General features: G+C 36.2%; 1 protein-coding gene across 1 annotated transcript in view; it reads left to right on the forward strand.

Moving 5' to 3' along the window:
• The window catches only part of LOC141533987 (uncharacterized), a 137,716-nt gene extending 127,485 nt beyond the window's left edge, over positions 1-10,231 (forward strand). The window contains exon 5 of the mRNA XM_074253111.1: positions 4,969-10,231. Coding sequence (XP_074109212.1) covers positions 4,969-8,514 — 3,546 coding nt within the window. The 3' untranslated portion in view covers positions 8,515-10,231. The remainder of the gene's footprint in view (positions 1-4,968) is intronic.
• Positions 10,232-12,480: the final 2,249 nt, after the last annotated feature.

Below are 12,480 nucleotides of genomic sequence, written 5' to 3' on the forward strand. Positions count from 1 at the left end.
TTGAGAACAGGGAATGTTAACATGGGAAAGTATACTGTCGATACTCAAAAATATGCATACCTTTTATTTCTACACATGTATACAATATTTCACTTATTTTTATTTAAGATCGCAACCTTCTTATTTAAGATCGCCTTAGGACTGTCAAATTATAGTTAATATTACTTATAACTTGTGGTAATACTCGAACTCAAGTGCCGCCATCATGTTACACATATTTATTTATTTATTTTTGCTGTATATGATTTTGTTAAATGAATAACGAGTTTACTGTGAACAAAATTTTCTGATGTGGCCATGTATGTCTTTATATGAGGCTATATGGCCTGATGGATGCATATATAATTTTTTATGTGGTAATATACGGCCTGATATGTCATTATTTTGATAATTTTCATATCAGGACCACAGTAAAAAATTTTGCGTCAATGTGTCAAAAAATTTTGTGTTAAAAATTTTTATATTAAATATTTATTACTTTTTTGTATTAATTTAACAAAATAAATGTTAAATTTACAAATAAAAGTGTTAAATATTTAACTCAAAAATTTTTAATACAAAATTTTTTGACGCAATGACGTAAAATTTTTTACTGTGACCTATGAGGACATAAATTAACATAGAAAAAATTATATATGCACATATTAGGCCATATATTGCCAAATAAAAAATTATTTCAAGTCTGATATGGCCATTTATGTCCTGATATGGCCAATCTCCATATCAAGACATAAAATCAAAATTAAATTTTCACAAAAAAGTTTACTTTTTAAATTCTAAAAGCTTTGAAATTTTTTTTTAAAAATGTTAAAAGCTCTATAATTAATTATAACAATATTTCATCACTTTTTAATTTTTTTATTTGAAAATACTAATTAGTTATCGCAAAGACAATATTAAAAAACGTAAATAAATTTAGTACCAATGAAACATGAGGCTCATCCTTATAAAAATGAATAAATAAAAACTGTGTAATGAGTAGGAGTAGTGAGAAGTGAGAAGTGATAAGGATCAGTGACATGTCAGTTGAGTAGACGATAGACGATGAGACTCACACAATCAAAGAGTATAAAGAGACATTATATTATACATATGAGTACATGTATGATTTCAAATGTAGAGGCGGAGGAGTTAAGAGACTTACGCGGCGGTATAGGTGCACAGAACGGGCAGCGGGTATCGAACGGAGGTGCCATCCGTGACTGGACAGCGCATATGATTTCACGCTCCGCGGACCTGTCTTATTCGTGTGTAGAAATCGTGAAGATCTCAAGGCGGATTGTATCCGCTTTTAAATTGGATTGCAGCTACTGCACGACCTCCTATTTTCTATTTTTCCCTTACCCGTACTGTCTTCTTTGTCTGCAATTTATTTTGTCTCCGCGAATGGTAAATATGCATGCTAATGGCCGAATATAAAAAAATTTACCAGCTAACTACGAAGATTAAGAAATATTACACTTTATTTAATATTTATTATTTAATATTTAGGCAAATTGACGCAATTCCAGGACTTCCGCTATGAATATTTCGTCTTTGTAAAAATTTTAAATATGGGAATTTACGTAAGGCGAGAATTATTCTCCGAAAATTGCATTTATTTTTCAAAATCACGCGAATTATGCTCAAGATAATTTTAAATAAAATTAAGATTTTTTTTTTTTATAATTATAACTCATGAAAAATTTTTCTGATGGCTATATATGGAAAAAAAAAAAAAAAAAAAAATCTCTAAAAATTAAAAAAAAATTCATTAAATATAAAATCACAATTCCAATTTTTTTATAAAATAAATCGTAAAGAATTTTCAATGAAAATAATTTAAAAGAAGAATTGAAAATTGTAGAGGACAAACATAAGTTCAAGCATCGGCCGCTGAGTGACGCCACGTACCGAGTGACAACGCAGGTGTAGGAGGTCCATATAAAACTACAGTGGAGAGGGAATATGCTCGTAAGCCGCCACTCAATCTTACATTTAAAATATAAAATGCAATAAAAAAACAAGATGGACCGACAATGAGAAAATAGTCGACTAATATATTAACGAACAAAATACATAGTCGTTGGGGCACAATTACACACGCGATATTTATAATTAATCCACATCCGGAGATAAATAAAAATGGAGTTTAATAGTAGCCGTGATTTTAATTAGTCATGATTGTAATAACGAATTAATGTGCATAGGTATTACTATTAAAAATGTAAAATAAAATTTTTGGCGTGTAGATCTCACGGTAACCTGTCGACACGCGACCCGAATTCCACATCGCGCGTGACGAGAGTGCGAGTAATATGGAGTGGAAATAACTAGACCTAATGTAATTGTAATATACCTGTACTGTTCCGTACAATTTTGCTGTGTGTGGACTTTTTCCAGCCAAGATGGTATACGTTAAATATTTAATCCATTAAGTGTACAAGGCTTTATGGAGTAGAGTGTGAGTATATGAAGCATAGAGCACCAGAAGTTGAGGGAAAGAAGAGCAGATTAAAATAAAAATATGGGAGTGAGAGAAAAGGTGTGCTCTGGTTCGCGTGCGAGGATTAAAATTCGGTCTCACGGTCTTAGTCTCTGCTGAGGCACGCGGTAGCCTTTTATTTAGCATTCTCATCACCGGAGTAGGCTAGATCCTTCTTACTTTACGTAACACGTTTAGTCATTAGTCTCACCTCTCTGAAGCTCATCATCTACCGCTCTACGTCTATACAGCTACCTTTTAGTCATATCAAACTAAATTTTTATTTGTTTTTTTTTTTTTAAAAGACATACAACCCATCGACTCTACTTAAACACTCTCTATTTGAAGATTCGGTAGAATTAATACTCTTTTTTTTTTCTCAATTTGGTTTGAAAATTTTTCTAATATCAAATGTCAAAATTTTGTCTTTTCAGTAATGGAAATAATTTTTAATTTTATATGAAAGATAAATTTCAATTATTAATTAATAAATAAGTGAAAAAAAATTTTTTTTCTATATTTTGTCTTTATATCTATTTATATATTTATAAACTCATAATTTATTAAACTAAAAAATCTCAGATTTCTCTTCTAGATCCAAAGTATCATTTCTTTACTAAATAATCCGAATCAAACCATAACAGCGATTATTTAAAATAAAAAATTATCCTATTAAATTAACCATTTCCTGAAACCTCGTCCTTATAATCACAAATACGATCCTTGGATTGACTTAACCCCAAATCCTTGAAATCAATTACTCGCAACAATCTAAAGCTCTCTGATTAAACGTTTAGGATTAAAATTTCCCGAGATGCAGGCAGGAGTTTAGAAAACACAGACACATACCTGCAGTTAAATATCCCATCTGGAGAAAATGAATATAAACCATAATAATAACAGATCGAGTATAGAAGTAAAACTGCCGTGTGTGTCCGTGAGTGATAGAACGTAGAACATGCTCAGATGACCCCTGCCATCTCGATCTAGCTTTTTATCATTTACATCATTTTTATTTTTATCTCTTAAACTATTTATTATTTTTATTATCATTATTATAATCGGCGGAGAAAAGAAGAGAAGTTGAACACATGCTTCCGTGACTTTAATTCCCTATGATCATGATGGACGCTAACGGACCGTGACGAATTTCCACGTAGCCCTGGTTCATAGGTTACACACGGAAGAGAGAGTCTAATGCTCCATCTCGATCTCCAGCGCTGCTGGTATCATAATCATACGTGGAACCCGTAGTGGACGTGCTACGTGCAGTACACGTTTATCCGCTAAATATACATTTAGTGCTTAGTATTTAGTAGTTAATACTTGCTATTTTATTTTAATTTTAATTTTAATACTTAATGTTTAATATTTAATATTACTTTAGCGTGTCATGTGTGTTCTGCATGGTATGTAGGTAGGTGGTGGATGTGTGGAGAGTGAAAAAGAGTAAGAGGAAGACGAGTGGCCACACCGGGCGGTCTTCTCTTACCCTCGAGAAAATATACAAGACGTGTAAGCGTCGCGGCGTCCTGCGTTACCTCCGTCTTGTCGGCATGAGTAAATAAACAATCTTTACTGTTACTGTTATTCTATAAGAGTGTGTGAGTATTTGTAGTGTGCTGCATGTGGAGCTCGTGATGATAGATATAGATATACGGCGTTATTCAAGGCAAACTCACGGAAATTTGTATACACCGTCACCCTAAATTTATATCACAGATATAACATATAATGGTTCGCCGATTCAGCGCTAAACTACCTCGGAGATACTCAGCCGAACTGTTAATTTCGAAATAGGATTATTTTAATCGAATGACGAGTTCAGTTTACTCAAAGTGTCCTATTTTATTTCTAAATAAATAAATTTGCTGGATCTACCAATGAAAATATTTTGTAAGTTGGGAATTTTTCAGTTCTCAAGTGAATTCGGAATCGTGATAAGAATTTTTTTTTTTTATTTTTGATAGAATTTTTAAGAGAGAAAAATATTTTATTTTATTTTTAAATAGTATATTTTTAATAAAGATTTTTGTTTAACATTGTTTCATGTTTTAAAATTTAAAATAAAATTTTCTAATGATTTATAGATGACTTCAAAAGGTCGAATATTAAGTAAAGTATTCTAATAATTTTTCTTAGAAATAAATTAAAATTTTATTTATTACATAATTATAAAATTTTTTAGTCATATATAAATAAATAATAAATAATTCATATCAGTTATTTTCAAACTCAACATTAAAATAAATTACATAAATAACTTTTGTCAATCAATAACTACAGTTTCATTTCAAATTTATGTAAAATAATCGTTTTCATTGACATTTATTATCAAATTTTTACAATTAACATCAATCATCATCCTTCAATCTAAATTTAATCATCCAAAAAAACATTTCCTCAATTTTATTTTATTTCTATACACAAAAAAAAATTAACGAATCAAACTAAGAAATTTTTCTCGGTTTCACCCCTAATAAAAACCGTCTTTCTGCTTTCAGGACTCGCAGAACGGCCCACTGCTGGACCGATGGAGCATATGTTCAGCTGAGGAGGAGCCGCTGGTGTTGCAGCAGTTCCTTCGTTTCCCGGAAACGCGTCCACTGGTGCAGCAGCTCCTGGTGGCTGCCGGTTCGGGTTCCACGGATGCTATGTCACCGAGCCGCCGTCCATCTCCGCCGACTATGCCATTAGCCCACTTGCCGCCGTCGATGCACTTGCTCCACTGCCGACTGCCGCACCCAGGATCTCGACTCGGGCCCTCGCTTCAGGTTCCCCCCACCACATCATCCCACCTCTCCATGTCGCCGTCCGCCCAGACCAAACACTTCACAGCATCAGCCACGTCCGCCTCATCATCCTCAGCAGCAGTTTCATCAGCCAACAGCTGCATCACCACCTCGCCACGCATCGAATCTTCGCACTTGACCTCCCCCCTCAACAGACTCCAGAACATGCAGCCGTTTGACCTCCGAGAGTTCGGAGGCCTGGGCCTGGCGGGTTTTCCGCACCTGGGGCCACCGCCGCTGGACCAACTTATCCAGGCTCGAAAGTCCTTGCGGCTGCACAGCCCTCCTCACCACTCAACGGCCCAATTGAGGCCCCCAATGCCAGTGGCGCCCATTTCCACGACCGCTCTAGCCTTCGGCCATCCGTTGGCAGTCGCCGGATCCTCCGGGGCCCTGCCCCCGAATTTCCCCGTAAACTTTTCCCACCATGGAATCGGGAAGCTCAACTCCGGACTGACTTCTCCAGGAGACCTCTCCTTCAGTGGAGGCGAGAAGAGCATCAGCGAAGTTGGCTCTGAAACGGAGGACGATGACGAAAACTCCGGCAGCGCACTCAATTTGAGCCGCAAAGACTCCGGAAGGCAGGACAAAAGGGCCTCCAGAAACCCTTCTATTGCCCTCCACGCGACTCCCACGCTTTCCAGGCCCCACGGCGTTCCTGGAAGAAAGTCCCAGTCACCCGGAAAACGCAGTCAATGGGGGACAACTTCCAATCTGCCCCCCAATTTGGGAACGCCCTTCATAAATCCTGCTACAGGGAAGAAACGCGTCCAATGCAACGTCTGTCTGAAGACTTTCTGCGACAAGGGAGCCCTGAAGATCCACTTCAGCGCGGTCCATCTCAGGGAGATGCATCAGTGCACTGTAAAAGGCTGCAACACGAAATTCAGTTCCAGAAGATCCAGAAATCGGCACAGCGCCAACCCAAACCCTAAACTCCACTCTCCCCATCTGCGTCGGAAGATTTCGCCGCACGATGGAAGATCTTCTATGGCCCACGCGTTGGTGCTGCCGCAGCAAATTGGACTGCCTGTCCCTGCCAGCGGGCTGAACCATCTGCCCTTCGGGTCGTTTCCGATATTGACTCCGCCACCAGAGCTTAGATCTCCTGCTTCTCTTTGCGCTCTGGACTTTAAGCACTTGGAGCTGTCGTCGACGCAGAGCCAGGCTATGTATGACGATGCTATGCATCAGAGGATGATAACTACCACTGCAGCGACTACTATTCCCTCCACTGGGCCTTTCTCCGCGTTTTCTAATACTATTACGACCAGTGCTCACATGAGAGGTCCTCCTAGCACTGCGAGCACCACTGGTGGAGCTTCTCCGTCCTCTCAAACGCCCTCGATTATCCTTGAAGGGGAGGAAGATGAAGACGATGAGGAAGGAATTGTTATTGTAGGAGATGAGATGGACTCTATGGATGCAACCATGGTCAGGAGCGAAGATGACAGGGAATCCCAACCCTTCAATTTGGCGAAGAGACCCAAGTTGTCTGTTGAAGGGGAGGAAGATTTGGTCAGCAATGCTGATAGTGTTGATGATACTGACTCGACAGGGGCTGCTGATCATTCAGTCTCCTTCAACAACAACAACAACAACAGCGCTAATAATAACAATAATACCAGTAGTAATAATAATAATAATTATAATAATAATAATACCAACAATAACAATAACAACAACAACAACAACGCTCACTACCAGCCCAACACTCAACCAAACTCAATCGCCTTCAACCGCGGCGTAAGAAAACGAAAGTCTCAACACCCGACTCGCTGCGCCATGCCAACAGAGATCCACTCGTCGTCGACAGACGGCGACTCTTCCAACGATGCCGTGTTCCAAGACCAGCCCGAGGATATGTCAATGTCCCGGTTGGAGGCCGAACAGCGAAAAGCTTCGCTCTCCCCCGCTGAAAACGACAACCTAAAAGCGGTCAAGCAGGAGAGAATTGAGACTGAAGAGAACGAGGACGAGCCCAGAAACTTGAGCTCCCACACCAGCAGCGTCAGGTCGCCCAAGTGGTCTCACTCTCCGGAGGAGCCGCAGCCCTCGAAGGAGCCGGCCGTCCAGGTGAAGGAGGAGCCAGAACGAGATCCAGAGCCAGAGGAGGAGGAGGTGGAGCGAGAAGAAGACTCCAAGGAGGAGCTCAAAAGAGAAGGTGAGCGTTCCGAAGTAATCTCCCGAGCCCCGAGCTCGGTGGAGAGCTTTCCTCCCGCCACCGACGACCTCTCCCTCGACTCCTCGAATGCATTGCGTCAACTCGAGTCCTTGTCGCAGGGTCACATGATGGGGCCGTACGGACCGGGAAGCAGAGAGCCCAGAGGATCAACTTCGAGTCTGCCTGGCCGGATCTCCACCAGCCCAGTCCGGCTCTCCAGCTCGAGTCCAACCCTCCATCAGGACACCAGCAGCAACATGGACAACTACTCTCGTGGCTCGCGCTCGTCCAGCGCCTCGCCCTCAACGGCGGCCACAGATGTGGACAATAGTCTCATCACCTACGCCAGGTACGAGAACGGTGGGTTCGTCAGCACCCAGGAGGTCCCGCTCGACAGAGACAACCCCCGGAGGTGCACTGCCTGCGGAAAGGTCTTCCAGAACCACTTCGGGGTCAAGACCCACTACCAGAATGTCCACCTCAAGCTGATGCACAGGTGCAGCGTCGACGGCTGCAACGCCGCCTTCCCATCCAAGCGCTCCAGGGACCGGCACTCCGCCAACCTGAACCTCCACCGGAAGCTCCTCTCCACCAGTTCCAGTCCGCCCAGCGCTTCCAGCCTCCCGCCGAGCTTGTCGCCCAGGATGGACGCCGAGATGAGTCCGCTTCTGCACAACGACTTCCTGGCCAGGCTCTATGCTGATGGTCTCGGCTACGGACTCCCCTCCGCAGTTGACTTAGCGGCCAGGATCCCGCCGCCGCATCTCTTGATGCCGCCCCATTTGAGTCCTTTTCCGGGGCTCTCTTCGTTTGCGAGCCACCTCGCGGGCCTAAATGGACTCACCCAGCAGCATCTTTCGCAGCTCAACCAGCTTTCCCGGCTCAATGACGAACGCAGTCCTTCAAAGTCCCTGTCTTCACCCGCGACTTCGCCAATCGGCTCCCTCGAGGAAAGATTGCCGATGGAAGAGGTCAGATGCACCATCGCTGGCTGCAATCGCGTCTTTGGGTCCCGCGCAGTTCGCGACGCTCACGCCAGGGACCCTCAGGCGCACAGGGACCTCCCTGTTTTATCGACCACTGGAAATTCGTGACCTACGGCCGTGTATCCGCTTGCGATCTCCCGCCGCGGGTACGAACAGCCTTACCCGTAATTCCGAAATTTAACTTGGCAAATTCCATTTTTTATTGTATTATTATGATATAATATTTTATTATTTTTTTTGTTATACTACTATTACTATTATTATTATTATTATTATTATTATTATTATTATTATTATCATTATTATTATTATTATTATTATAAATGCATTGAGATAAATGAATGGTCTTAAACACTGTGGGATGGACTGGATTTTCTTGTTCTCACTAAAGAGATCTTGCTGAGATTAAAGGCATCAAAAGAACTTTGAATTTAAAAAAAAAATTATTTTATTGCTTGTGTAATATTTTTGTTGGGTTAATCTAACTTTTAATATAAAAATATGGTTTTAATGATCTTGATAGAGACAATTTTTATTTATGGGAAAATAATTTTTTTTTTCTATAAATATGAAATTATAGTTGTGATAAATTATCGGATTTACCATCATTAATTGTCTAATATTTATTAATTAATAATTAATAATAAATTTGATTTGTCTCTCGGTGAAAAAAAAAAAAAAAAAAAAAAAATGTATATTAGTGTTTTGAATACTAATTTTGAGGACAAAAAATAAAAATTTAACTAATATTATATTCTAAGATCAAGTAGCGAGAGATATTTATTGTACTAAATCCGTAAAGGGAATTATTGAGATAATAATTTTATCATCGTTGTGATTACGTGCATTAGTGAACGCTAATATATTTAATCTGCTTAGTATATCTGTATGTACATAATCAGTGAATTTAATTATCAATTATTAATTAAAATTAATACTAAATTAAATATTGCAATCGCGCTCTCATTTTTTCCGCGATTTTGTAAAGTAATACTCGATAAAATAAATGGCAGCTACATGGCAATTCTATAGATTTAAGAGAGTGGAGTTTATTGCAATTAATGAGATTGATGTTTAGACTGGTGCCACTTCTCTGGTGTAGATTTATTAATTATTATTATTATTATCAGTAAAATTAAGAACGAGGGAAATATATAAATAATTATTTATTGTTTTAGGATAAAACTGGCGGCCAGTAGCGGGCACTGCCGCGATAATTATTAATATTAATAACATTATTATTATTATTATTAAAAATAATAAAAATTGATTGAATAAATACTTCCTAATGATAAATGATACATAAAAAAAAAAAATTAGAGTAAACGCGTGTATTTAAATAGTTATCTGCAAATCAACGCACTGCCTGTCAATATTATCACGAGATTTATAAAATATATAATAATAAATAATAAATGAAAATTAATATGCCGCCGTTAATAAGCTTTTGTCGTACGCAACTTTCCTCGACTGTATATATGATATGTTGGTTAATTTTATTATGATATTAAGTGGAGAAATTATTATTTTTGTTTTAAGTTAAGAGTTCGTTAGGCTAATGGTTTTTTTATTTTCAAATTTAATTTTATATTATATTATTTAATAATTTTCTCATTATTTTTATTTTTACTATTATTATTATTATTATTATTAAATATTGATGTATTATGTATTATGATGATATGTGTACTCTAGATAAATAAATTATGGCGAGACGATAATTTAACCATTGTAATTATGTATAAACCAAACGCTATGATGTATATTATAGATCAATTATAATTATAATTATAATTATGAAGAAAAAATCACTCATCATTATTAAAATAAAAATATCTATACTGAAAATTATACAGGGGTTATTATTATTTTATATTTTTTATTTAATAATTATTGTTATGTAATTTTAAGTTCATTATTTATTCAATCAACCAGTTAGATTTATTTATAAGTTAATTAGTTTTTAGTGTAAAAGTTCTAATCGAAGGATCTTATAAGGTAATTGTTTTTATTAAAAAAAAAAATTTTTTTTTCACTTACAATTTTATAATTTTGTTAATTTATTTTGTAATTTATATTATTGTTGAAAAAAAAAATTGTTCGGTAAAAATTTAAAAGTTTCTAAATACATTTTGTTAGATTGAGGTTGATTAAAAAAAAAAAAAAAAAAAAAAAAAATTAAAAGTTAAAACAAAAGGAGCCAGAGTCTTCTCTGGAGCAAAACTTGTCTCAGCAAAACGCAGACTCAGGTGCCCCGCCCACGCTCTTGTTTCACGGTACCGACTTAAATTCTCAACTCAGTATATGAAATGAGAAACGGCCGGTCGTTTATCAGAAAAATCTCTCGCGTCTGCTTGTCCACGGCGAACCGCCTACCGATCCGTCCTCATACGTGATTCCAAATTCGCCAGAGTTAGTTGCTTTGGAGAGAATTAACTTACCTTCTAATCTTTAATTTCAATAGACATCACCATGAAATAATTATAATAATAACAAAGTAGCCAGACGTTAGCTTTAATAATAAGAAATTAAGGACATTAATCGAAAATTTAATTATTTTATTGCCAATTTTTTTATTCTTTAAACTTTTTCAAATTATTTGAAAAAATTTATTTTATTTTTTTTTTTTTTTAAATAAAAATTTGCATAAAAAATTTTGGCATTTTTAAAGATATAAACTGATCCTGTTGGTACATTCATCAAGACCTTTCATTTGAGTACCCACATCAATTTTTCATATATTTTTTGACAAAATTTTTTACTGTGTAAACAAGTTAAGTTTTTTTTTTTTTTTTTTTTTTTTGAAATTTTTGATTTAATATTTTCATATAAATTATAGTGAATTTTTTTTTTTTTTTAATTAAAAACTTTATCCAATATTTTCCAATTGAAACATAAAATTAAATTTTTTTATAATTATAATTTTTGACCTAATATTTTTAAAATAAAATGCAAAGCGCAAAATTTTTATAAACCAAAAATTTTATGAATAAAAAAATTTTTGACCCAATATTGAAATCTAACTCTTTAATAATTAAAACTTATTCCAAGTTTGCAAATAATTTACAATCGCCAGAAAAAAAGTGAAATTTTTCTAAATATCAGATATGGACATAATTTGTTCTCGATAATTACACGTCCCTCGATACATACCTCATCTGAGTCTCACAACTCCGCTGTGCTAGACTGCATAGGCATGTGATAGGAGTGCAATGAAGATTATTAAGTATCAGGGAAAAATATTTCATTGGCGGCCTTTGATCGCTATAGAACAAGGATGAGATTAGCACCTAGCGTTTGATTTTACACGATCGCTACAAGTACATACACTACACACCGTACTCTACAGCTCTAAGCCAGCTTCTAGCTTCTAATATAACGAGTAACAAGTAACGAGTAACGAACGACCCGGACGCGTGATAATAACAGGTGTACCGCATAACCAGCTACACATTACATCCTAATAAAAAAGGCTAGTTTTACACTTTTATAATCCAAACGAAAACACCGGATTAATAGATACAAATAGCCTGCTCCAGTATTAGATATATATATATATATATATATATATATATATATATATATATATATATATATATATATATCCAATGCCCTGTAATCGATAGTTGCAATCATTTATTTTTTTTACTTAAAGTGTTGTTTATTACGAGTCTCTAATACATAACGCGCTCGCAGTAGTCTATTACATATTTTTCTTGAGTGTGGGAGCGAAAAATAATTATCCTGGTTTCTAATGACTGTAATGATGACAATTTTTAAATAATTATAAATAAAAAATTTTTTTTAATTATTTTACAAGAAATTTTAACAATTTTTTCTCTCTTTGTAGAGCGTTAAATTTCCTACAAAAAATATTGAAACAACTTTTTTTATGTTCTATGGTTGGCTAGAAACGAAAATAAAATTTTCTGTTATTTTTGATATCAAAATTGAAAAAAAAAAATTTTTTTTTCAAATACTTGAATTGTGATAGATGATTTAATGGTAAAAAGCTTTAAAATTTTTCAGAAAAAAATTTGGAGCTTTTAATAAAATTTTTAAGAGAAAAAAAAG

The sequence above is a fragment of the Cotesia typhae genome, unplaced genomic scaffold (genome assembly GCF_013202065.1).
Source record: "Cotesia typhae breed Kobodo isofemale line unplaced genomic scaffold, CoteBio_Ctyphae contig_123, whole genome shotgun sequence".
Classification (NCBI taxonomy): Eukaryota; Metazoa; Arthropoda; class Insecta; order Hymenoptera; family Braconidae; genus Cotesia; species Cotesia typhae.